At 52.3% G+C, this 26,519-nt stretch overlaps 1 protein-coding gene across 5 annotated transcripts in view; it reads left to right on the forward strand.

The window, feature by feature from the left end:
- The window catches only part of Neurl1 (neuralized E3 ubiquitin protein ligase 1), a 72,281-nt gene that overhangs the window by 26,625 nt on the left and 19,137 nt on the right, over nucleotides 1–26,519 (forward strand). The window contains exons 1-3 of one of the 5 annotated variants that reach the window (XM_046450362.2): nucleotides 6,260–6,375; nucleotides 25,530–25,771; nucleotides 26,121–26,442. In XM_046450362.2, coding sequence (XP_046306318.1) covers nucleotides 25,670–25,771; nucleotides 26,121–26,442 — 424 coding nt within the window. In that variant the 5' untranslated portion in view covers nucleotides 6,260–6,375; nucleotides 25,530–25,669. Of the gene's footprint in view, nucleotides 1–6,259; nucleotides 6,376–12,069; nucleotides 12,181–12,245; nucleotides 13,642–20,642; nucleotides 20,832–25,529; nucleotides 25,772–26,120; nucleotides 26,443–26,519 lie in introns of those variants that run through there. The other 4 variants (XM_046450360.2, XM_046450361.2, XM_058581288.1 and 1 more) reach the window with 4 other exon arrangements.

The raw sequence follows: 26,519 nt of genomic DNA on the forward strand, positions 1-26,519 counted from the left end.
GACATAGGATTTAAGCCATAGGAAATAAAGTATGAGTAACAAAGGCATAGATAAGGTTAAACCAATATAGCCATAAACAGATATATCAGCATGATCATATAGCTTTGCTTAGGATAAGGACATAAGGTTTAAAGATATTAGTGATAAAATAATAGGTAAATATGTGTGTGTGTAGGCCATAAGTTAACTATAGTCTTAAGTAAGCATTAAATAAGTTACTAATACTGATTGTGTAATACACAATTATAGCTGAGTAATATTCCATTGTGTGTGTGAATGTGTGTGTGTGTGTGTGTGTGTGTGTGTGTATATATATATATATATATATATATATATCACATTTTCTTTATCCATTCAACTATTGAAGGGCACCTAGGTTGGTTCCTAGCTTAGCTATTTGAATTGAGCTGCTATAAACATTGATGGGGTCGAGTTACTATAGTATGCTGACTTTAAGTCCTTTGGGTATATGCCGAGGATTGGGATAACCCAGTCAACTGTGGTTCCATTCCAAGTTTTCTGAGGAATCTCTATGCTGTTTTCCAGAGTGGTTGCACCAATTTGTAGTCCCGCCAGCAGTACAAGTATATCCCCCTCCCCCTCCCCCGCATTGAGGTTGGCTTTGAACTTGTGATCCTCCTGCCTCAGCTTCCTAAGATGCTTGGGATTATAGGCGTGTGCCACCATGCCTGGCTCATTTAATATAATTTCTTTAAGGTTCCTTTCGGCAATGAATTTCCTTCCTTTTCGACAATGAATGACATTCCTTTGTATGCATGTATGCCACCTTTTGCTTATCCATTCATTCCTTGATGGACACTTGAATTGCTCCCATTGTGAGTAATTCTGCCATGAACATGGGTGTGCAAATATCTGAGTTCCTGCTTTCGATTCTGTGGGTTTGTACCCAGAAGTGAAATTGTTGGATCATATGATAATTCTATTTTTAATTTTTAAAGGCATTGACTCAATTTGGTTTTTATAGAAACAACAATTTTCTTTCCCTACCCTCTTCTCTCATGCCCAGCGCTTTAAGTTAGAAAATACAATTTTATTAAACTATAATTGGCATACAACATATGGCACATATTTAAATGTACAACTTAATGTGTTTTGACGTATGTATAGATTTGTGAAGTTATCAGTACCATCAGGACGTCTCTGTTACCTTCAGAAACTTCCTTGTACCTTTGGGGATTACTCTCTCCTGCTCCTCCCTGTCCCACCCTGCTGCTCAAGTCACCGCCTGTGTTTCCTGTCATATTTTGTTTGCATTTTTTCTAGTTCTGTATAAATGGAATAATACAATATTCACTCCTTTTCCCCTCTGGCTTCTCTCAGCATAAATATCTTGAGATTCATTCAAAATGTTGGAATGTATCTCAATTGTCCATTGCTTTTTTTAAAAAAAAATTTTATTTTTATTTTTAGGTGGACACATTATCTTGATTTTATTTTCATGTACTGACTGCTGAGGCTCAAATCCAGTGCCTCATGCATGCTAGGCAAGCGCTCTGCCACTGAGCCACAACCCCAGCCCCCTGTCCATTGCTTTTTATTACTGAGTGATATTCTGTGATGTGAATATAGCACAATTTATTCGTTCACTTGTTGATGGACATTTGGGTTGTTTTCAATTTGGGGCTATTACAGTAAAGTTACTAAAAGCCTATGTGTCAACATGTTTTTCCTTTTCTCTTGGGTAAATACCTAGTCGTAGAATGGTTCAGTCACATATAGTAGACGTGTGTTAACTTTTCAAGAAAATGCCCCAAAAATGTTTTCCAAAATGGTTGTGCCGTTTTACATTTCCCCAGCAGTGTATGGAGAGTGAGAGTCCCGACATCTCCATATCTTCACCGACACTTGTTAATTTGGGCCATTCTGCGAGGCATGTGTGGTATCTCATCATAGTTTTAACTTGCATTTTATTAATGACTAATCATGTTGAGCATTTTGTCACATGCTTTTTTGTTATCCATATGTCTGCTTTGGTGATGTGTCTGTTTAAATTTTTGCCTGTTCTTTTTTATTGGGTTATTTTCTTATTTTTGAATTTTGAGAGTTCTTTCTTCTGGATTCTTGGAACCTGGGTCAGGCTGTCTGTTACAAATAACCACTATTGCCCTGACCTGGCTTAAGCAGTGAGGACTCCTTTTGTGTGGCGTGCGGACAAGTCATTGAACTTCTTGGAACCTCAGTCTCCTCATCTGTAAAACAGGCTGCAATTTTAGCTACCTCCTGCCATTCCTGGGGAGCCCATGGGTGCTCACAGGCTTTGTGCACTGTAGGTCATTGACACCCAGGGGATGGCTGCTTAACATCCCCATTCAATGTGGAGAGAAAGTAAAGTTCTTCCTCTGCCAGGGACAGCCAAGGTAGAGATTTCTCTTGAGCCCAGATTCCTGTCAACAACAACAACAACAACAACAAAACCTGAAAGAGAAGGGAAAGAATAGACTGGGAAGCCACAGGCAATCGCAGTGGGCTTGGAAGGCTTGGGTTTGAATGCGCTGCTATAAATGGTTTATGCAAATGAGATGGAGGAGCTCTTTCCCCTGCTGATTTAATCCAGAGGAGAAGCTGGGAGGGAGCCGGGTGCAAGGCTTGCAGCATCTCCTCCTGGGGTCCTGCAGGGGGATCTGGGATCCTCTTCTGCTGCCTACGGGGAAGATGATCAGATAAGCCTCTGTGTTCCGGTTCTTCACTATTCCAGGACACACCTGGCTGCTCAGCTTCTTGGCGTTTTCTGTCTGAGTGAGCACCAGTTGGTGCTGCCAATAGAATCAAGAGAACGGGGAGGGTCACCTCTGGGGTGGCAAGGTCATGGGCCAGGCAATCTGTCAACTATGGGTCCAAAGGGACCTTGAACATCATGGCTGGGACAGTGACCTCAGGGCTGCAAGCTGGCCTGGAGAAGGGACGAATGGGGGCAAAACAAGGACCATGCCATCAGTCTCAGCCATTCTTCCTCTTCTTTTTTCCTGCATAAAATATACTTTGAGCATCAACAAGTGCCCACCATGTTAGGTGCTGGGGATCCAGAGATTAAAAGCTCCCTGTCTGGCCTCAGATTTGCTGCCTGTATGGGAAGGGGTCTCTTGCTGTCGCTGTAGAGCTGGGGCTGCACAGAGGACATTGGATATGATCTCAGAAGAAAGACCCCTCTGAATCAAGAGGTGAAGGTTAATCAGGAGTTTTCTTTTTTTTGGGGGGGGGGGTACTGAGGATTGAATCCAGGCGTGCTTACCCACTGAGCCACATTCCCAGCTCTTTTTTTTAAAAATATTTTTGTAGATGTATGGACCTTTATTTTATTCATTTATTTATATGTGGTGCTGAGAATTGAACCCAGTGCCTCACACATGCTAGGCAAGTGTTCTATCACTGAGCCACAGTCTCAGCCCCATCCCTAGCTCTTTTTTGAATTTATTTAGAGACAGGCTCTCACTAAGTTGCTTAGGGCCTCGCTAAGTTGCTGAGGCTGGCTTTGAACTCATGATTCTCCTGCCTCAAACTCCTGAGCCGCTGGGATTATAGGCATGCTCCAGCTGCATCCAGTTTAAATAGGGAATTTTGAGTGAACATTTTGGGAGAAGGGGACTCCAGATGAAGGGACAGTACTCAGAGTCATGGACACGCAAGATGTGGCCATGTTGACATACGGGGCTCATATGCATGGAGTACCTGGGGTGGGGGGTGTCGAGGGAGATGAGACCAGACACATGGGCTGGGGCCAGTTCACAGAGGACCTTGAATGCTCCCCAAAGTGGGTCAGGTTCATCCTGAGGTGCTCAGGAGCTACTGAGTCAGCCTGGCTGTCCTGAGGAGGGGATGGAGTTTGGAACATTGTCCACATCAGGATGATGCTGGTGGCCTAAGCTGTGGGAAAATTCAGAGGATGGAAGGACAGGATGAATATGGGAGGGACACAGTGACCGCTTGAACAGGGCTACACTAGACCTCTGGCCTGGATCATAGAACCCAAGGGGCGGGCCATGGAACCTTGGTTCTGGGGGGCCCATGTTGGATGGGGTCAGGAAGGGGACTTGGAGGCAGTGAGACCCAGCTGAGAGCTGGCTGGTCCTTGACGTCCCACCAGACCTTGGTTGAGGGACTCCTGCTTTAGGTGAGTCCGGAATTCCTGATTGTCTCCCTGAAAAGACCCCCTCCCAACCCCCGGATGCAGGTAACTTCTGGTTCAGAACTAAAGATGGACGAGTCCAATGTGTCCACTTCACACACGTGAGAACTGCAGCCCCAGGAGGGCACTGACTTGCAGGTGGTGTCACAGCTAAGAGAACAGACCCCTAAGCAAGGCCTAATTTAGCCACCTCCCTTCACTGGCCCTGAGAACAAGGAGATCTCTCTTCTCTGAAGGGGAAGGGTGTTTGGCTAAGCAGGGTTGAGGGTGTGAAGGTCGGGTTTCTGCTTAGAGAGGGAGGGAGAGGATCCCTAGGAGAAGACCCCCAGCTCCTATAGGAGGGGCATTAACCTGCCTCCTGAGTCCTTACCCCATGGAGAGCAGAACTGAGGAGGCATTAAAAGAGATACCCTCCCGGGGTCCCCCAACACACAAACATGGTACCAGGCTCTCACAGACTTTCCCTGGTGGAATTTTGCCCCAGCCTCAGGGTCTGCCGGGACCCCAGGAATCCTGACTCCCTGGGAAGGCTTCACCATCTAAACTTTGATCCCCCCAGCATTGTACTGGTTGCTTGTCGGATCCTGGGCTTCAGGGCTGGAGGCAAGAAGAGAGGGAAGAGGGGTGGCCTCTTAGGGGTGGAGCCTGATAGGCTATTGGAGAGAGAGAGAGGGAAGGATGGGGCAGTGGATAGTATGCACAATGGGAGATGGGGCAGTGACAGGAAGTGGTTGCAGGAGGCAAATGGGTGTCCTGCCATAGTGTTTGCTGGAGGTGGCTGCCCTTCCTGGGGTGTCCTTTGGTTAGGAGGACCATCGTCTTGATAGTTGCTTTGATGGGCCACATAGAAGCCACCATATGCGCATGGTGCCCTGTCTTTAAGGACCCTGTTGGGGAGGGCTGTGGGGTGTGAGATTGTCTGGGATTTGTAGTCAAAGCCTGAGTCTGGGACTAGAGCTGGAAGTGCGGTAGTGGGGGACAAGGTTCTAAAGAGGATGATACCACTGCACTTGGCTTAAGCAGACTGCTCAAAGGAAGGACAGTTGGCCGCATGAAGCCCAGGGTGCCACCCAGCCTTGGGTGGCTTCAGCTGGCTGGAGCCCTGGCTGTAGAAAGGGTGGGTAGTGGGAGCCTTGGCTGAGCTTCAGGGCCTGAGGTGAGTATATGAGTGTGCGTCGGGAGGGAGGGGACGGCTCTGTCCTCAAGAGGAGGGTTTTATCCTTGTCACCCTCACCAGCTTTTCTCATAATCTTGCAGACCCGGGGGATCAGCCAGTGTGTTTCCGCTTCTCTGATGCATCAGGCTCTGTCTTGTGCCAGCACATATGTCCTATCTCCTATGTCACTCTGGGTCTCCTTGTTGTGCCGCCTCTCCTCCCACCATAAAAGTCTCCTTGTCTGCCCTTCCTCGCCCTCCCCAGCAAGGTTATACTGAAGCGAGCAAGTCTTATGAATGCAGATGCTGGTAATTTGTCACTTGTGATTGGGACAAGGACTAGCTTCAAGTTTAAAATTCATCCGTTCTGATCAAAGGCAGAGCACTAACCCAGGTGACAAGGGACAATGCTTAATCTACTTAGTGGAACCGCTGCTCCCCAGCACTCTGGCAGAGCATTTGCACATACGGCACGCATGCGCTGACACATGGAAAACTAGGAGCAGCCGAGCGTGGCGGTCCCAGGGGTGCTGGTGTGCAGGTGGGCGGGGTCTTGCTGCTGCGCCTCTGCCGCTCCTGGCTGGAGCGCTCACATCCCACCCTGAATCTCCTCGCTGGGACCTCAGCCGCTCCGGGTTTCACCTTCCTGTCTTCTCTGGGTCTCTGGACAGTTGCCAGACAGCGTGCCTTACAGACGTTGTGTCATTCTGTCCTTAAGTCCTGTGCCGTTTTAAGTCCATCTTGGCAGAGGGAAAGGCGAGGCTCACAAAGCCCAGTGGCTAATCCAGCCACACAGGGGTAGAGCTGGCCTATGTGACCTCAAGGCCAGAGCACCCAGGCTCCATACGGGTGGGGTGGGTCCATCCATCCACGCTTCCTGGACAAAGATCTTATCACGGGCAAATGTTTGCTTCCTGCTGGGGGCTCTGTGGGTGTGGGCTGTGTCTGGCACACGCTGTCCTGGGAAGAGGCTCCTGGTTTCTTCCTTGTTTGGTCCTTTTTGCCCAGCACGGACCCTCTGTCTCATCCCGGCTGACCTGGCTGACCAAGGGGCTAGAACCAGGGACCATGAGCAGGTGTGTTTATGTGTCTTGGAGGGTCCCAGAAGGGGTGGCCTGGCAATGGTCCTGGGGCTTGGAGGAGCCAGGAGGGGCACCCAACTCACCCAACTGCCTGCAGCTTTCTCAGATTCCCTTCCAGTCCCCGCCCCCGCCTCTGCACCTGTTGTGTTCCCGTCATTCTGGGCGGCTGGCAGCTGTTACTGCTGGGGCACCTGTCCCAGACCCAGCCCTGGCTGGTTTCTCTGAAGCATGCAGCTTGCGCCCTGTGTGCTTTGTCCTCATCTCTGTGGCTTTCTCTTCCAGACCATAGGCAGCAATCGCACCCTTGTTCCGTTTGTGGGTATGGGAAGAAGTTTGGGGGTAGGGTTCCATGTTCTCCAGCACCGGCCCAGCCTAGTAAGTCAGGAGAGGGAAGATGTCCCTGGCAGGTCAGCCTTAAGCCCCAAATATCAGGTGACTTACCAGCTCAATCAAATTATCCCTTGTTCTGGGTGAAAAAAACAATATGGTAGCAACCAGAAGCTGCCTCCTAGATCTTCCCTGCAAGGCCACCTCCCCTCCCTGACCTTTCCAGACACAGTCACTTCTCCTACCTCATAAAAGAGAAGTGAGCTCCCTTGTCCATTTTTTAAAAAGATTTATTACCAGGGATTGAACCCAGGGGCGCTTAATCTCTGAGCCTTATCTTTAGCCCATTTAAAAATTTTTTTTTTTAGAGACAGGGTCTTACTAAGTTGCTTAGGGCCTTGCTAAATTGCTGAGGTTGGCTTTGAACTTGTGATCCTCCTGCCTCAGTCTCCCGAGCTGCTGAGATTACAGGCATGCACCACTGTGCCCGGCCCATTTTGTCTTCTTCACCTCCAGATGCCCTGGACTATGCGTCATACTAAGCACAGCACCAGAAGACAGTGATCCTGTGTTCAAATCCTCCTTACCCTACCAGCTGTGCAACCTTGGGTAGGTCTACAATTTAGTAGGCCTTCTTTGCCACATCTCTAAAATGGGCATAAGTCTTCTTTGTCCTCTTGAAGGCAGGGACTGGACCCAATTCTCTCTGGAGGATCTTTCCCTTTAGAGATCTCTGTCTCTGAGCCTGAAGGTTTCTATTGCCCAGTGAATTTGTTCAATGTTATATTCTGCGGTTGCTGGTTCTGTCTTTAACTGAAAGTTCTAAGAGGTCAGGTTTAGGATGCAGATGAGGATGCTGGGCCTTGGGGGAACATGGGGGAGATAGGACTTGGCAAGGAAAAAATTGAGCTGGGTAGCCCACCATTGAAGCCAAAATGGTGCCCAAGATTCAGGAGGAGTTGGCAGAAGGGGGTCAGAAGGCAGGGAGGTGAAGGCAGAGCAGGGACAGCTCTGGGGGTGGCTGCAGTTTGAGAGCTGACTCGGTTCAGAGAGCCAAGGGGAGTGAGATTCCAGGTAAGGTCAGTGGGCAGTTGCAGCTCCACTGGACGGGAGTGGATTTCTTCTGAACCCAGTAAGGATTTTGTCAGGCCAGGGAGTCCCCAAGGGCACAGCTAGCTGTTGTCCTTATGTCTTCTCTTCCTCAAGCAAGAGGAGTTCATGCTCTTTGGCATTTTTTCTGGATAGAGCATGAACTTGGATGTCAGGCAGGGCTGGGTTTAAAGCGCAGTTCAGTAGAACCCCCAGTAGAGCCTTCCTCCCCTCAGTAGAACCTCCCCTCAGTAGAACCTCTCACGGCCTTTGCAAAGTGTAGCTACCAAACGGAACACTGCGGGGATTCAGCCAGAGCCGAGGAACCTCACTCCTTGATCCCAGCAGAGCATTCAATGGGATCTGGAATCATGTTTCCTGGCCCATCTGCTGAAGGATTTCCGAAGGGTGGGGCTGGGTCTTGCTCACCAGCTGGTCCATGGTGAATGCCTGGTGAATGAATGATGCAGCTCAGTGGTTTGCTCACCCCTTTTAGTAACAGAATCCTTCAACCAAATGAACCCTCATGTGATGCCCCAGTGAATAAAGCAGGAGGGGTGCATCTCTGTCTCCCTCTGGAGAGGCCCTGGACACCGCGCGGGGAAGGGGTAGAGAGGGAAGCTGCAGACATAGGGACACGGCTACTTCCTGTTGAAAACAGGGCAATGGAGTATGGAAAGCCCAGGTAAGCCTGCTGGGAAACCCCTTGCCCCGTAGGGCTGGGATGGTCGGGAGCCACCCACACTGCCTCCCAATCCTCTATTCTCTTCTTGCTCAGGTGTCCAGACAGAGGGCTCCTGAGCCAGTCCACTGTGGACTCCCAGCTCTTGAGCCCCCACCTTCCCCTCCCTCTGGCTTAGTTACTTTCCCACAATCGTGTTTCTGGAGAATTACATGAATTCAGTTCTATTCGTGGGCATCTGCTCTGTGGGGGCATGATGCTAGGCCCGAGGGCAGCCAAAGTAAGCCAGGCGCAGGCCCGACCCTGCTGGATGCCACTGCTCTCTGCTCTGGCACTTCTTGCCTCCTTCCACATGTACCCCCTACCAGATGGCAGAGTGACCTTTTTGAAATGCAAGGCTAGTCTTGGTTCCTCCCTATTGAAACCTGTTAGGGGTTCCCTATTGTGTTCAGGAAAAAGGCTGGTTTTTCCACCCTGCTTCCTAAGGCCTTCCTGGTGTATCCCCAGCTCATCTGGACTTGCCAACAGCAACTCTCTCAGGCTCCTCCTGTTGACCTTGCTCCAGCTGTACTAACCTTGCTTCTCAAATACACTGGGCTCCCTTCGCCCCAGGGCCTTTGCACATGTTGCACTCATTCTCTGAAGTATTCTGTCTATCAACCTATCTCCACAGCACATAGACATTAGCATGTTTTCGGCATTTTTTTTTAATATTTATTTTTTAGTTTTCTTAGGTGGATGCAATATCTTCATTTTTTAATTTTTATGTGGTGCTGAGGATCAAACCCAATGCCTCATGTATGATAGGCGAGCGCTCTACCACTGAGCCACAACCCAGCCCTCACCGTTGCTCTTCCTGAAAGCCTGCCCTGAGTCCCCCCAGAACCTTGCCTCTTTGTTTCAGAGCACTTTTCTAGGATTGTGATTCTAAGTTCCTTATTGAGGCTACTTGATAAATGTGTTTCTTTCAGGACTATAACAGCCCGCTCTGCTTCTCATGGATTATCATTGCATCCCCAGTGCAAAGCTTAGTGTCTGCCACATAGGTGCTCAATAAATGTGGATGAAGTTGTATTAAGTTGTCAGCATGCACCCAGGGGAAGCTGAGACAGACAGACAAGGCCCCAGCCAGGCTGTAGCTGTCTCTGTGTAGGATGGAGCAAGACAAGCAGTAGGAGAGGTAGAGCTTGGGTTCAGAGGAGAGACAAGTTCCAAGATGGGGACACTCGCTGTAGCTGGGGCCCTAGGGAGGCTTCCTGGAAGAGGCATTCCTGGATCTGGGTGGCTGGAGAAGGGACACCCAAGTGGCAATAAGATGGGAGCCAAGGTGAGAGGGAGGCTGGTGTGGGGGAAGGACTGGTATGCAAGGGCCCAGCCAGGTGCATTAAAAGGCAGGTGGGATGAGGGAATGACTCTCCTGCTATAGGAACAGCCTCCAAAGAAACTTTGTTCTACCACAGTTTCCTTATCTGTAAAATGGGCATTAAAAATAAACCCATTTCTTGGTCTTGTTGAGAGGGTTGAATGAGTTCATCCTTGCAGCATGCTTAGAGCAGTGCTGAGCACACAGCAAGGCCTTGTATTTGGTATTAATATAATTGTCATCCACAAAAGGAGTTTGGGTGACTTCCTCTTGGTCAGACTGCCTGAGCCTCCCACCCCGACAAGAAGTGCCCATGTGCATGTGAGTGCATAGCCGGGAGCCAGCCTGTGCCTGTGGAAAGGGGGTTGCTTGGGTAAGACCAAGCTGCAGCTTCTCCCAGGGAGAGGTCTCTGGCAGCATGCTGGGCTCTGGGCACTTCCACCCAGGGCCTGCTCAGCTTCTGTGGCTCACCCCAGGTCAGGCCTGAATGTCCCTCCCTATTTTCTCTGCCCCTCCCCCCCAGGACCTCACAGGGGATGGCAGCAGCAGGGTCCTGAGCTGAGGACCCAGGGCCCAACACAGTCCCTCACAGCAGCCAGGCCTCTGAGTTCCATCCTACGTGGGGCAGCCCCTGCCTGTCCCACGGCTCCTTCCCCAGCCCCCAGCCCTCTCTTCTCCCATCCAGACTTTTCCCAAGGGCTTGGGGCCAGGCTAGAGCCTGGGAGGAGGGATTTGTGCTGTTGTTTGGGAAAAGGCCACTATCCTGAGGAGACCCTGTGATGGACAGTGAGATCGTCCCAGAGACCCGGCTTGGTGTCTTTTGCTCCTCTCTGAAGAACTGCAGCAAGCTCCTTAGCTGCTCAGAACCTCCACTTTCTTTTCTGCAAAATGGATTCAATAGTAGCCCCTCCAACCTAGAATAAACATCAGGGGGTGCACTCCCAATGATGATTTGGGTGCCAGTGTCATTATTTGCTTGCTTTGGGTTGGAGGGGCCTGCCTTCCCGGCCTCTCTCATTCCATCTTGTCTGCACCTTCCCCTCTCCTCCAAGTGTGGGGTGCCAGGTTCTGCACCTTAAGATCTCTCCAGAAATTGCAGGAGTCTGGTAGGAGAATGCGTGTGGTGTGGTGAGTGTGTGCAGGGTATGTGTGTAACCATTGACTCTGTGCCTGGTAGGCAGGAAGTTGCTAGGTGTGCATGGTGGTGGATGCCTGCAGGAGCTTATGAGACATGTTTGTGCATAACCATTGACATGATTTAGGTGTGTAGTGCAGGTCTGTGTTGCTCTCTGTGTGTGTATGTACATGCACGATAAAAGGGACAATTTTTTCCCTTTTCAGGGTAGGATTGGGGGGGATGGTCCCATTTCTTGGGAAATGAAAGCCTGAATTCTGGTGCTAGATTACCTAGATCTGCATCCCCGACCTGCCCCCTTCTAGGTAAGAAATCTGTGTCTCAGTCTTCTCACCTTTAAGATAATACTCCTTTAAGATAATGGTACCTGTCGATAATAGCGGTAATACTGGCCTCATCATTCAGCCCGAGAGGACCAAAGGAGTTAACGACTGAAAAGTGCTTGGGGCAGAGCCAGGAAGAAGACAGACACTGTTAGCTATGCGTGAAGAAGCTCCTCTAGCTGGACTGTGAACACCCTTGAGGGAAAGAAGGATTTCTGTTTTGCTCCCTCCCTGCACCCTTCCTAGCCCCACTAGTCCCATATTTGCATGTAGTAGCTTGTGACAAAGGCCTGGTGAGGTGTCTTTGTGTGTCACTACATCCATAGAATGATGCTAGTGTGTGTGATGGGGGTGTGTGTGTGTGATGGGTGTGTGTGTGTGTGTGTGTGATGGGTGTGTGTTTGTCATGGGTGTGTGTGTGTGTGATGTGTGTGTGGTGTGTGTGTGTGCGCGCGCGCGCGCGCCCGCCCGCGCGGCTGGGGCATCTCCAGCTCTGGAGGGCTATTTCAGGAAGCCTCCAGTCTCCTCCTCCTTATGTAAATAAACATGACAGATCCCCTCGCCTGTACCAGCGCGGGGGCGGGGAGGCTCCGAGTGGGTGGGAGCGGGAGGCGGCCGTGAGCAGGGCCAGGGGGTGTGCATGCGTGTGTGGCCGGTTGGCGGGCGGGCGTGTGCGTGCGGGAGGGAGCGCGTGGGGACGCAGGAGGGGCCGCTCGGCCCTGCCATGCCGGCCGGCCGCGGGGGAGGGCTGGGGGGAGGAGGAGGGGAGCTGGCGCCCGGGGCGGCTTGGTGACGAGGCCAGCCGGCCAAACGGTGGTGGCCGTGCTGTCCTGTCCACTGCCGGAGATGGGGGGACAGATCACCCGGAGCACCCTCCACGGTAAGGCCCCAGCCGATCCTAGGGGTCCGCCCACCCCCAACCTGGGGACCACCTGGGAGGCTGGGACCGAGGGGCACTGGGACTCAGGGCTTGGTCATCCCCCTGCCTCCTCATTGGTTGGTGGGCTCCAGGGCTGCGAGGGGCGCCTTTGAGTGGTAGGCACTGGAGTGGGGAAGCAAGAAGGGCTGGGAGTGGAAAGGTCAGGCAGCTGAGTCCCCCTACGGAGTCTCCGCGTTCTGCTCCCAGGGTGTTGATCAGCTCCCAAGTGGGATGTAAGGTCTTGGGTGTCTCCCCACCTCTCCACGGCCTGAGGCAGACCACAGCTGGGGGCTACATGTGGGCTATGGAGGTGGTGCTCTGCTCCTTGATGGAGCTGGAGAGAATGCGTGGCACACACATGTGTGCACCAGTGTCTGTGCTCATGAGTGTGCACTGGAGGTGTCTGCGGGTATGTACCTGTGCTGGCTTGCGTCTAAGCACATGAGTGTGCTAGTGACAGCTCACACAGTGCCTGGGTTTTCAGAGTGTCAGAACTTCTGATCCTTGGGGCCCCCTCCACTGTGAGACTGACAGGAGTGCAGGGGAGGGGGCTGGCTGGCTTCTCCTCTCATCCCTCTGGCTCTAGAGCTGTGGTCTTGGAAGCAACATGGCTGATGTGGTACCAGACCCAGGAAGGGGAAGGCTTCCTCAGGACTAGGAACTGGGGTCCTCTACAAAGTGGCTGGTGACAGAAAGCACGCTGACGGTGGGAAGACCTTGCCACACTCCCCTGAGCTCCTTCCCTTGGACTCCACAACTCCATCTGCTGAGTCTGCTGGGCATCCAGGGACCTGGGAAAGGCCCAGGCAGGAAGAAGGGTGGTAGCAGAAGCCATTGGGAAGCCGAGCCTGGTGACCAGTTGGCATCCCCCTTCTAGGCTCTGAACTTTGGGACTATAAATTTTAATTTAAAAAGAAAAGGCAGAGAAAGACATGGGAAATGCAAATCATTGGCTCTCTTAAAAGGAAATTTATTTTGTCCTGGGCACGGAGGGCCAAGTGACAGATGGAAGGCCCTGGAAGACACATAATCCGGAGTCAGCCAGGGGCAGTGCCATTGGCCTGGGCCTTGGCCCGAGACTTGGGTTGGGCTGACCTGGGCCTGGCCTATCCGTCTGTGGGGTGGGGGTTCTTTTCAGGGCTCGCTGTTGGCAGAGGGTCTGGAGCCGCCTGACATTTTCCACTGGAGTCAGACTTGGGCAATCTCGTGGCCTGGGAAGGACAGAGAGGCACTCAGTGCAGGCTCCGGACGCAGTACATGGCCCTCCAGCTGCTTCCAAGCACAGCATCACAGCGGCCAGAGGACCCCGAGAGCTCCCGAGCTCATGATCTGGAGTGGACGAAAGAGGGCAGGGGTTGTGATGAGGGCAAGGGTCTTCCTGAGCTTCCGTGTTCTCCTGTGTCTGTGGGGTAGCCCCATCAGGTGAGCCTGAGGGTCACATGGATGGATGTGAGCAGGGAATTTGGGGAAAATCAGGAGGGCTTGCCTTCTGAGCCCAGGAGACACAGTACTGCCTTCCATATGCCCCATTTCCCTGGGACAGGAGGATGGCGTGGGTGGGCATCCAGGCTGGGTGTCCCTAGGTGAGTGTTAATCAGATGCCCTATCTGCCTGCCTCTGTCTCAGGCTGGGTGTCCCTAAGCTGGCCCCAGCCACTGCCACCACTGCCATCCACATCAGTCTAGGGGGTGTGGTGCCCACACAGCCCCTGCCAGAACCCCTGCCTGCACGTCCTACGCGTCTGCATTCGTGCCCACCCTGTATGCACACACCAGCTACTTGGTGGTTTTGCTTCCTGGGAGGGGCGTGGGGCCAGTGTGAGGTGCAGGGCTTGGCTCCTTCTTAGCGGTGTTTCGGCCTGCACAGACTCCCCAAAGACACGTTGACGTGGTCCTAGATTGTATTTCCTCTGTGGCCCTGGGCTTTTGGTTTGCTTAAAGCCCCCAAATTTTGGATTGCTGGGCTATGGTGGATGAAGGGGAAGTGGCAGAGACTGACTCAGGACTCTAGGGTGGTGGTGGCATGATCTAGTTCTGTGCATGAGGGTGTGTTTTGGGTCTCTGTGTGTTTGGTGTCCACAGAGTGTGTTTTGGGTCTGTCTTTGTATACACACTTGTCTGTGTGTTGAAGGGATTGTGTATTGTTCTGTGTTTCCATGTGAGCAGCCACATTTGTGGTATATTCTGTGCCTATGCTTCTGTGTGTGTGTGTGTGTGTGTGTGTGGTGAGGCTGCTGGTGAGGAGTCAGGCTCCTCTGGGACCAGCCTGGCAGGGGACTCACGGGGGAAATGAATTCCCAGTTGGAAATGGTTTGGGCAGTGGCAGGCTTGATCTCTTTAATCAGGCAGGTTCCCAGAGCTGCTCCTGGTCTTGTGGGCAGGCTGGTGGGGGTAGGGTGGGGGCTCACAAAGGGAGGCAGCAGTGGTTCTGAGATGCCCCCTCTCCTCTCCCTGACCCCCTCTTCTTTTCTCTTCACTTTCTATTCTTCCTCAGCCACCTCCCTTAGGCACTCCCTCCCAGGGCAAGGGGCGGACCACTGCTGAGGGACTGACACTTGGATAACACCTGTTGCACACTCAGACATGTCAATCCCAGCTTTGTTTCTGGGTTTCACAAACCTGAGTGCTGGGGGTGCCAGGGTTCAGTGACCTGAGATATTGGTTCCTACTCCCTCCTTTCACAGAAGGGGATGCTGTGCTCTGGAAAAGGAAATGGCTAGCTAAAGTCATGCAGCTGGTGACTCAGAGGGGATGCCAGGCCTTGTCCTATCAGGATGACTCCCTACTTCTCCTTCTTGGGTTCCTTAGTCCTCAAGCCAGCAGCGGGGGCGGAGGCATCCCATGGTCTTATGAGCCCTGAGATTAGTGCGGAGGGAGCCACCAGTTTCCCAGCAGCAGTGGTGGGGGCTTAGGCCAAGGTGAGCTCCCTGGAGCTTGGGGGCGTGCCGGTGACCTTCTGTGCACAGGCACACCCGCATCCTACTGGGCCTGCAGGCTCTAGAAGGGCAGGTGGTAGGCTTACCCAACTCCATGTTCCCTTAACTCAGCTCAGTGCTCGGTGCTCAGTGGACACCAGCAGGTACTCAGTCAGTGGGGAAGTGGGAAGCATGTGGGGTACTGCTGCCTGCTGGAGCTGAAGGGGTGGGTGTCAGGGAGAAGAGGTGAGATTGAGCTGCACAGCTGGGTGACGAGGCCAGGCAAGGTGCAGAGAGGAAGGGGAGTTGGGGCAGTTGTTCTGGGTGAGAGTCGGCTGCTCTGCTCTTGTTGGCTGTGTGTTTTAGGGTCGCGGTCCCTTCGTCTGCCCAAGTCTCAGCATCCTCATGCATGGACTGGGGATGGCAAGGTCTTCCTGCAGAGGTGTAGCAAGGGTCCAGTGGACTAATGGGCGCCGTGGCAGGGCACTGGCCTGTGGTAAATGGGGTCAGGCTTTCATGAAGGTTTTGTGGAGGTGCCTCAGGCCTGGGTGTGGTTGCCCCTGCACCTGCAGCCACGGCAGGCCCCAGGACAGTGTTCCCGGAGTGCTCATGTCCCCTATTAGGCACTCCCACCATCTGTGTGTATGCATGCACTCAGGCGGGGGAACTCAGGGTGGAGGTCTGTGTGGCAGGGTGTTTTGATGTGAGTCATGCCTCCCCTCATTGTCTCAGGCCTGGCCTGGTGGACTTTGGAGAGGTACTGGGAAGACAGGGACAGGAAGCTGAATCATCCAGAATCCCCTTCTGGAACCTTGAGGTAGGAAAAGGGAAGAGGAGGAGGACTGGTCTGCCTCCCAGCAGTGAGGATATTCAGAGGCACAGCTGCCTGCACATCTGGCTGCTGGGAATGGCAGATTGGGTGTCATAGTGTGTGAGAGAGGCTTGGTTTGGAGATGCACTTGGCTATGGAGGTGGCAGTCGTCTGTTCCTGGACACACTCCTTTCCCCACCTGGGCATCATGTTCTGTTCATTCTTCCAGGCAATATGCAGTCAGGTGCTCTGGGGAGATGATAGGGTGCTAACGTGGCTCCTCACTCTGGGTCTTAAAGATTGAAGGTGTGTGCACAAGGGCTGAGAGGTCAAGGAGAAACTGGCTTGGGTGGAGTGGAAGGCTCAGGCAGGGGAGAGGGTGCTGAGCACACTGGTGTAACAGATCTGAGTTCAGGACTGAGCCCTGCCCCCTTACAGCTATGTGACCTTGACGAGTCACTAGTTCTCAGAGCCTGTGTTTCCTTATCTACTAAACGAAATGATCAGTACTGCATTAATTATCTATTGCTGTACAAACCTTAGCAGTTTAAACAACAAACATTCAACTATCTCACCTTCTGTGGTCAGGAATCTGGTGTGGTTCACTAGGTGCTCTCGAGAGGATGTAATCATATTGGCTGGGGCTATAGCCTCATCTGAAGGCTCACCTGGAGGGCAGCCATTTCCATGCTTACTCAGTTGTTGGCATTCTTGGTCCCCCACAAGATGGGAGTCTCCATGGGGCCTCCTGTGATATGGCAGTTGGCCTTCCCAGAGGGAGCAGCTCCAGAGAGGCCAGGGAGAGTGACCAAGATGGAAATGATGGTGTTTTTGATAACTTGGTCTTGGGATTGACATGCTTAACTTCGGCTGTATTTTTTCTCTAAAAGTGAATTTTGGGTTCAGCCCACACTTGGGGGGGAAGGAGTCCACATAAGGGCAGGAAGGCCATGAGGAGGATGGGATCAGTGAGGCCACAGTACGGGTGGCTTCCCACAGATTGGGATTGGGAGGGCAAGTCAAGTTTGGATATGAAGGGCGGGTGCAGTGTCTGGTATACAAGAAAGATCAACACACACAGACTTCCTTTCTCTTCCTTTTTCCTTGCATATTGAAGGGTCCCCTACCACCACATCCCCAGTCCTTTTTATTTTTTGAGACAGGGTCTTGCTAAGTTGCTTAGGGCCTCACTAAATTGCTGAGGCTGGTCTTGAACTTGGAATCCTCCTATCTCAGCCTCCCTAGCCACTGGGATTACAGATGTGAGCTACTACACCTGGCTGAAGGTTCTTGAGCATGCACAGCTCTAGTCAGGGGTGTGGGCTGGGATCTTGGTGCTGGGCAGAGGAGGAAGCTACCCCGTTTATTCCCTCTGTTTTGCAATGTGTCCACTGGCCACTAGAAAGGGCAAGGCACAAAGTGAGTCCTACCTGAACACCTGCTAGTTGCACAATAGATGGAAGAATCAAACTGGCAATTCCTTCAATAGCTTTTGTTGAATACCTGCTATGTGCTCAGAGCTAGGCACTAGGGAGATAGCAGTTAAAAAAAAAGAAAGAAAGAAAAAAAAAAAGATGATGTTCTCTGCCTCCAGGAGGCTCACAGTCCATCAGGGGGACAGACAGGCACAAAGAATCCTGCAGCCTTTCCCAGCCAGGAAACTGCTTTGCAGAATATGGAAACTGGTCTGAGTTGTCTTTCTCAGTCTCACAAGGATGGTGTTCTGGATACAGAAGAGCCAAGTCAATGCAGTGTGCACACAATCCCTTGGGGGATTGTAAGGAACCAGGATTGGGAAAGTCTACTTGGTGATGGATGCTCAGCTTGGGGGCATGGAAGTCCCCACAGGTCCAGAGCAGTGCCCCTAACCAAGTTTGGGGGTTGGAAAGGAATTGAGGTCGGCTTGATAACTGAGAGAAAGGCAGGTACGTGGTGGGAAGGGGATGGAAAGGTTTGCAGCTGAGAAATGGGCTTTGGCCACACCTGGAGGGAAGAGCAGTCAAAGGGCCCCTCCAAGGAGACCAGGAGGCTCACTTCTGCCCAGGTTTGCAATCACCCCTGTCACCCAAGTCCCCTCCCAATGGCCCTCCTGCCTTCAGTCAGGGGTCTCCACCCTTTCTCTCAAATTCTTTACCCCAGAGGGAGCCCTGTTCAGTTAGTGCGTGCAAGCTAGTCCACATGGGGACTGTCCTGGCAATCTGAGATTAGAGCGTTTGGAATAAAATAAGACTACAGTTGTCTGGCCTCCCACTGGGCTGAAACAAGCTGATCTTTTCCTATGGTGGTAGTTGTTGCATTTATTAAAAAAATATAAGACGTGTTGAGGTCAGGTATTAAAATTTGCAAAATTCTTTCGCACCCATGAACTCGCTGAACCTGCACAACCACCTGGAGAGAGGGCAGAGCAGTTATGATGAGCCAGAAAAAGAACTCAAGGTCCAGAAAGGTGAAGCAACTTGCCCAAAGTCAGGTAGCAAATCTGTGGCTGGTGAGGGTTTGAACCAGGGCCTCCTGCCTCCAATGCTTGGGATTGTGGCCCTGCCCCATTATCCAGAAAGGGAGACAAGCCTCCTTCATAGGAGATGGAAATGACCAGGCTTGCATTGGGATTCAGAGCCATGGATTAAGGGCAAGGTGATCTCAAAAGCAGTGGAACTCAGCTGGGCCTTAAGATAGGCAGGATTTGCAGAGGCTGAGTTGGGGCAGGGAGAATGGTCTGAGTCAGCATGTGGAGGTAGGAAGGGATGGAACAATGTAATTTATGGTAATAATCATAATAACAGCAGCCACTTCCTGAGTTTTATATACAGCATCTCATTTAATCCTCACAAGAATCCCACGAAGAAGGTCTGCTGTGATTCCATTTTATTGATGAGAAAAGCAAAGCTCCAGAGGCCTCCCAGTTGGAGATGGAGCTGCTGGGCTGGCTGGGAGGCAGTCAGGCCTGGGTCCAGGCCTTGGGCTCTTCACTCTGACCGGGTGACCTTGACATGAAACTTAGCTCTGGGGCTGTGTCAGAGTGACAATGGGAAAAAGTCAAGACACTGCCTGTTGAGCCATGTGGGGGTTGGGCACCACCATCAGGGTTAGTGCCACTGCTCTGGTTGAGTGGTGACCTCCTGCTCCCTGTCTCTCCTTGGTGGCTAGGCTGGACATAGGGGCTCCACAGTGGTTCTGGGGCAGAGCTTGGTGTGGGCCATGGGCAGCTCATTCTGGAGGCTATGTGTTCAGGCTTCTCCCCTGGGACCCTGCCAGGGGCAAGAATGTGATCCAGAGCTGGCGAGGGTCAGCCCGAGGGCTGGCCAGGCTTGTGTCTGGCAGCTCATGAATGCCCTGGAGGACTGGGGCCATGGGGGTGAGTTTCCATGTGTCAGCTGCAGCTTTGCTAGAGCAGGGCCCCCGGGGCTCCCAAGAAGCTTGTAAAGCTGCCACTAAGGGGGCCCTCTCTGGGGGCTCTGTGGGAGTCAGGTGTCATGATTGGGGGTCCACTCAGGGTCCCGGGCCCCTGGTAGGCTAGTTGTGCCCCCCACATGCCCACCACCTTGAACCCCCACAGCCTACCATCTTGGACTCCTAGGGAGATGAATTCTAGTTTTAGGCACTGCAGAGGGTAAAGGACTGTGGACATGGCATTGGAAGACCAGTGCTGAGGTCCTAGTTTTGCCACAGAATTGCTGTGTGGCCTCAAACAAGTTGCTTCACTAGTCTAAATTGCAATTTACTCATCTTAGAATGGAGACCTAACGGGGTCGTGGTGCATGTCAAAGTGCGGGGAGGAAGTTGGATGGTGTACGGAAGGAGCCCTGTCTCCAGCGGTCCTCTCTGGACCCTTGATACCAGAGCTGTGCTCGGGTTAATTCCCACTTTGCTTTCTGTCTCCTGCCCCCAGGGATTTCAGGCCAGCTGAGATGGGAGAGGGGGATAGCAGAAGCAGAGACTCAAAATGGTGGCCACCCTGGCCAGGACGTCCGCTTTTGGCCCCCAATTCACATGGTCCTCCATGAAAATAGCACATCCTGGGAGTGTTCGGGACACAGCCTATGTGGCTGTACACAGGGGGCCTGGTCCTGATTCAAAAGAGAAGTGACATGGCCTGAACTATGGTTGTAACAACAGAGTGGACAGGAAAGAGCTGATGCAGGGATGTTGATTTCTGAGGTAGGACTTGAGATTTGGAGTGTTCTGGATTTCAGGTGTCCAGAGGTATGGGAGGGTCGGCCAATTGCAGGAGCCCATGGTCCAGGGACAAGGGGTGCCCAGTAGACATCACTCAGACAGCTTGAGCTCTGAGAGAAGGGGTTGGGACCAACTCCTCCTGGCAGGCCTGACCTCTGGCTATCTTGATGGCCTTGGAGACCTCCCTGTAGGAAGAAGGTGCTCAGAATTTCTCAGACCCCAGGAATCAGGACATGGTGCTTTGCAACTGTTAGAGTGCTCTCTCTCCACACCCATGAGGGACAGGGAACAGCACCCACTTCATTTCAGAGATGTGGAAGGGACTTACAATTAAGAGTTAGAGTGGCAGGCTCAACTCAGCTTTGGGAGGTCTCCTGTGAGATGATCCAAATCCTAGCACAGCCTGGGGCAGAGCGATGGGGGTGCCTTGGGGGTCGGGAGCACCAGCCTCTCCTCCCTCCTTCTTCATGAAGACCTGGCTTATTAGTTGTTGCTTTTTAATTGAGGCATAATGTTCATTCTTTTTTTTTTTTTTGACAAATGTGTGAGTTGTGTAACCACTACACCAACAAGATAGAGAGCAATCCTGTCATTGAGAAAACTTCCTTCATGCCCTGGGGTGGTCATATCTTCCCCCAAACGCTGATACCCACGGATCTCTACCTCCCTGCTTCTGCCTTTTCCTGAATGTCACACGGATGGTGTCCCACAGTAGGTAGCCTTGTGTATCTGGCTTCTCTCCTTGGCATGCTTTTGAGTTTGTCCTTGTTGTGTGCGTCTCTGTTGTCATTGCTGTTTTTCTTGCAGAACGGTAATCCTATGCACGTACCACATTTTCTTTATCTGTTCACAGTGAAAGGTTTTTTTGAATTGTTTCCAGTTGGGGATCATTATGAATAAAGCAGCTATACATTATGCACAGGTCATTGTCTGGATGTGTTTTCATTTCTCTTGGGAAAATGCCCAGAAGTGCGAGTGCTTTGTTGTGTGGGAGGTGTGTGGCTTTATTAGAAACTGCCAACCTGTTTGCCACACTGGCTGTCTCCGGCTGCATCCTGCAGGCCGTGGACAAGGGCTGAGAACATGGTTTGGATTTTTTTTTCTTTTTTTCTTTTCCTGGTGCTGGGGATTGAACCCAGGGCATGGTGCATGCGAGGCAAGCACTCTACCAGCTGAGCTATATCCCCAGCCAGTGGTTTGTATTTCTGTGTTTTGGTGGCTCTATGTGTCTTGTGAAGGCAGTGTGTAAAAGCGTTCCATGGCATGATTTTAGGTGGTACCTGGATGAGCTTTTTTTTTTCTCCCCACATTTGTAAGTTACAATTGTATTTTAAAGTGCATTTTAAAAATGTACCCAGAATGCTAAAACCATGATTTCCTGGCTATTCAAAGCTTAATAGCTAAATGACAGTCCTGGAGTTAGATTGTGGGTTTGACTTACATTTTTTACCTCCTGTGTCATTGATAAAATGGGTTGTTAATGACCCTTCCTACTTCATAAATTTGGCGTGAGGATATGTAAAACTTCCAGTTCAAGCTGGGCGCGGTGGCACATACCTGTAATTCCAGCAGTTGGGGGGGGCCGAGGCAGAAGGACCATAAGTTCAAAGCCAGCCTCAGTAATAGGTGCTAAGCAACTCAGTGAGACCCTGTCTCTAAATAAAATTCAAAATAGGCTGAGGATGTGGCACAGTGGTTGAGTGCCCCTTAGTTCAATGCCTGGTTACCCCCCCACCAAAGAAAAAACCCTCCCAGAGCTTGGCACATGACTGCCATGATTATTAAATATGTATGGCCTCTGTGTGACGGGCACATGTTTTCTGTGTGTTGTTTTGTACAACCACATGTACACGAAGACATGCATATGTCAATGTGGAATTCCTGGTCTCAGGATAAGGAAGAGGGATGAGCCCTTCTCCCTCTGGTGTGGTTTAGAGTTGGGATGGCCTTTGCGTTCTCACAAGTGTGTGTGTGCACGAGTAGGGCTTTTGGAGGCCACATGTCTGAGTGCATATTGGGCCCCCATGACAAGGGTATCCTATGTACGTACACCTTCTCCAGTTGTTCTACTGTCACTCAGCCCATGAACCCTGTGCTGTCCCTTCCCCACTCTCCAGCCACACCCAACCCTGGAATTGGCCAGGGATCTGTACCCTTGGGTCCTCCCTGTGGAAGGGAAGCCCTGAGAAATGTTCTTCCAGGTCCTGGATCTCTGGGTCCTGGGCATCTCCACCATATTTGCCTAGAGACAGTGTTTTCTGGACTTTTTTTAGGTATTTATTTTTTAGCTGTAGTTGGACACAATACCTTTATTTATTTGTTTTTATGTGGTGCTGAGGATCAAACCCAGGGCCTCACATGCGCTAGGTGAGTGCTCTACTGCTAAGCCAGAACCCCAATCCCTGTTTTCTGGACTTTTTTTTTTTAAAGAGAGAGTGAGAGATAGGGAGAGAGAGAGAGAATTTTAATATTTATTTTTTAGTTTTTGGCGGACACAACATCTTTGTTTGTATGTGGTGCTGAGGATCAAACCCAGGCCGCACGCATGCCAGGCGGGCGCGCTACTGCTTGAGCCACATCCCCAGCCCTGTTTTCTGGACTTTTACCTAGAGCCCCAGAACCCTAACAGGGATGGGTGGGAAGGAGAGGAGACATCTTGAAAGAAGCTGAGGCCCTGCTTCAGCTGAGTCTATGGGCTCTGGTTGGAGGAATGGGGAGTGAGGACCCTAAAGGAGAAGCTCCAGTAGGTAGCTGGGCTCAGTGGGCTTTGAAAACTAACTCATTGGCTGGGTAAGGTGGCGCAGGCCTGCAGCCCCTGGGACTTGGGTGGCTGAAGCAGGAGAATCTCAAGTTCAAGGCTAGCCTCAGCAACTTAACAAGGCCCTACGCAACTTAGCAAGACCTAGTCTCAAAATGAAAAATAAGAAGGCTGGGACCGGGATTGTGGGATTGTGGCTCAGCGATAGAACACTCACCTAGCATGAGCGGGGCCCTGGGTTCAATCCCCAATACCACATAAAAATAAATGAATGGAATAAAGGTATTGTGTCCAACTACAACTAAAAAAAATAAATATTAAAAAAATAAGAAGGCTGGGGATGTATCTCAGTGGCAAAGTGCCCCTGGGTTTAGTCCCTAGAACCCCTCCACCACAAAAAACCCTCAACTTGCCTCATTGAGGTATGTTTGCCATTTAATAAACCATGCACCCTTGAAGTGTATGACGAGAGGTGTTTTAACATGTTTACACCTATAAAAATCACCACCACCACCATCAGGATGACGAGCATGTACCTCCAAATGCTGCCTCCTGCTCCTTGGTGATCCCTCCCCCTCCCCCTGCTGCCCTGGGCACCCACTTTCCTGCTTTTGATTACTGCAGCTTGGTTTGTCCTTCCTGGAATTTGGTAAAAATGGGGCAGGGTGAAAGGAGAGGAAGGCTTGAGAGAGGAACAGGGGTTCTGCGGGGCTCCGTGGACGGTGCTGGGTATTTAGGCTGGCTCTGTCACCCAGCCTGATTATTTTGCAGTCATCTGTGTCGTCACCTGTGTCAGTAGTTGGTTGCTTTTGCCCACTGAGTACTAGTCCCTGTGCAGATGCTCCGAGCTCTGTTTCCATTCACGCAGCAGGGGTTTTCTCCCCTTTATAGTTTCTTTCTAGTGTGGATAGTCCCTAAACAGCATGAAGTGCTTCCTTTCACCAGCAGGTCTTATTTGAAACTGAGAGTCAAGCTGTGTCTGAGGCGGCCGGAGCCCAGTGGGCACCTTTTCCAGGCAGCTCACCCTCTGCCCTTCACCCCAACCGTCGTCTCCTTCCTGGAGTGACCCCCCTTCCCCTGCCCTCTCCAGAGTTCATTTGACTTCTCCCAGGAAGCTTCCCGGGCTGTCTGGGGCTCTCTGAGCAACTCCAGCCCTGGCAGCCTGACGGCTCTCAAAGCCCTGCGCGGTTTGGCAGTTCCAGAACGTCTTGTCTCCTCGGTGAGAGCTAGGCCAGCCTTCCTCATGCACCCCCACCTCTCAGGCCTGGCATGCAGGAAGCTGCTCCAGACAGGCCTCAAGGACTGTTCCCCGGGGCATGGCTGGTCCTGGGCTGCGGGAGCTGGTGCTTGGGGCCCTGCGAGAAGGAGGGAGCAGAGATGCCAAGAGATGAAACCAAAGCCAGGACCGAGGTCTCTGCCCGCCGCCTCCCAGCTGCCTCTTTTCCTCCCCCTCCTCTGCAGTGGCAGGGTCTGGGCAGACCTGAGGCGGCTCTTCTCCGCGTTACTAAATTCCTGTCTTGGAGGAACTAAAAATTTGCAACATCCCAGAAAACCCCAGTCACCTTTCCACCTCCTTCCTCCCTGTCCTCAGTGGTTCTCTTTCCTGAAGATGACAGAATGGACAGGTACTCCAATTCCTGAAGGACTGGTGGGGACAGCTCCTGGGGAGGAACTGAGGGCCCCCAGCCCCCAGCCCCCAGCCCATGTAGTCATGCTGCCCAGCTCCTGATTTGTGTCTTAGAGTAAGAGGCAGAGGCCACCCCCTGTGCCAGAGAGGGAAGTATCTTCTCCAGAGTCACACAGCCAGCGAGTGACAGACACAGACACCTAACACCTAGCTCTGTGCTCCTTCCTCTCCCTGCCCCAACTCATGCCAAACACAATGGTTTGTAAAGTGTCTGCTCCTCAGCCAAGCCCTGCCCCATTCTCTACCCCATTTTCTAGAACTGTCTAAACCTGGCGTGGGACAGAGGTGACCTGAGGGAGGGACGTGATGGTGGACACAGTTCTGGGGCTGATGCTGTAGAGACTCACTCTTCCTCCCTGCAGTGGTCCCTCATGGATCTCAAGCCTGCCCAGCTCCAGTGTCACCTCAATTCAACTCTCCCCCAGGAGGCCTTCCTGAGAAGTGACCTGCCTGTTGGTCCTTTTGGTGTTTGTCACTGTGTGCTGTGATAACAGAATGTCCATGTCTGTCTCCCTTTCTGGACTTGTGGCTTCAGGAGGACAGGATCCATCCGTGTTTCGTGTCTGTAGCTGCAGTGCCTAGGACAGAGCCTGGTATTCAGCAGATGCGAAGGCTATAATTCAGTGGTGGCGGTGGTGATAGTGAATGGCGGTGCTCATGGCTGGGTGGGTGGGTAGCTGGTGGGTGGCATTGAGACAAATGAGGAGGATGAGAGGGTGGATGGAAGTGGATAACAAACCAATAAAGGATGATGGGAGAAGGTGACCTGGGAGACTGTGGCACATGGCAGCAAGAGAAGACAGTGGTAAAGTGGCCATGGTGCTGGGTGGCAGTGATGGTGGAAATACTGGGTGACAGACAGGTGCTGTCTGCTTATGCCCTAGCCTTGGGCTCTTCCCTGGGGGACCTAGTCTGGTTCTCAGACCCGCTAAGTTCTCTGACACTGTGGCCTGTTCCTTTGCAGACTCCATCGGGGGCCCCTTCCCCGTCAATTCTCACAGATGCCACCACAAGCAGAAGCACTGCCCACCAGTGCTACCCAGCGGGGGGCTCCCGGCCACGCCGCTGCTCTTCCACCCACACACCAAGGGCTCCCAGATCCTCATGGACCTCAGCCACAAGGCCGTCAAGAGGCAGGCCAGCTTCTGCAACGCCATCACCTTCAGTAACCGCCCGGTGCTCATCTATGAGCAAGTCAGGCTAAAGGTGGGCCGCCCCTATGTCCCCTTGTGCCTCTGACCCTCTCCCCACAGCCAGGGTCTGCTGTTAATGCCATTAGCCCCCTGTCCCATCTCTTTACTTTCCACTGCCACCCTTCCCTCTCTTCCTTACTTTCCCCAGCCTTCCTTGGTGACAAAGAGGAAGGGGGCTGGGAGTGGCCGTGGGAACCACTGGCTCTCCCCAGTCCATGAGAAGGCTCCCTGGGGGGGGAAAGGACAGGCTGCAGGACATCCCTGGAGGTCTGCTGAGGGTGGTCTGCAGAGAAGGGTGCCCTCCCTTCCCCTGGTCTGTCTGAAGGGGGAGTGGCTGGGCTGAGGCCACCCCCTGCCACCAGATCACCAAGAAGCAGTGCTGCTGGAGCGGGGCCCTGCGACTGGGCTTCACGAGCAAGGACCCATCGCGCATCCACCCGGACTCGCTTCCCAAGTACGCCTGCCCCGACCTGGTGTCCCAGAGTGGCTTCTGGGCCAAGGCGCTGCCTGAGGAGTTTGCCAACGAGGGCAACATCATTGCCTTCTGGGTGGACAAGAAGGGCCGTGTCTTCTACCGCATCAACGACTCGGCCGCCATGCTCTTCTTCAACGGGGTCCGCACGGCTGACCCACTCTGGGCCCTGGTGGATGTCTACGGCCTGACGCGGGGCGTCCAGCTGCTAGGTGAGTGACCACTCCCTCTGGTCCCTGAGGGGCACGGCACATCCCTCAGTCTCCAGGTGCTGCGCCTTGACACTGCT

The sequence above is a fragment of the Marmota monax genome, unplaced genomic scaffold, assembly GCF_021218885.2.
Source record: "Marmota monax isolate L192 unplaced genomic scaffold, Marmota_monax_Labrador192_F-V1.1 WCK01_AAM20220418_F8-fsc00004, whole genome shotgun sequence".
NCBI lineage: Eukaryota > Metazoa > Chordata > Mammalia > Rodentia > Sciuridae > Marmota > Marmota monax.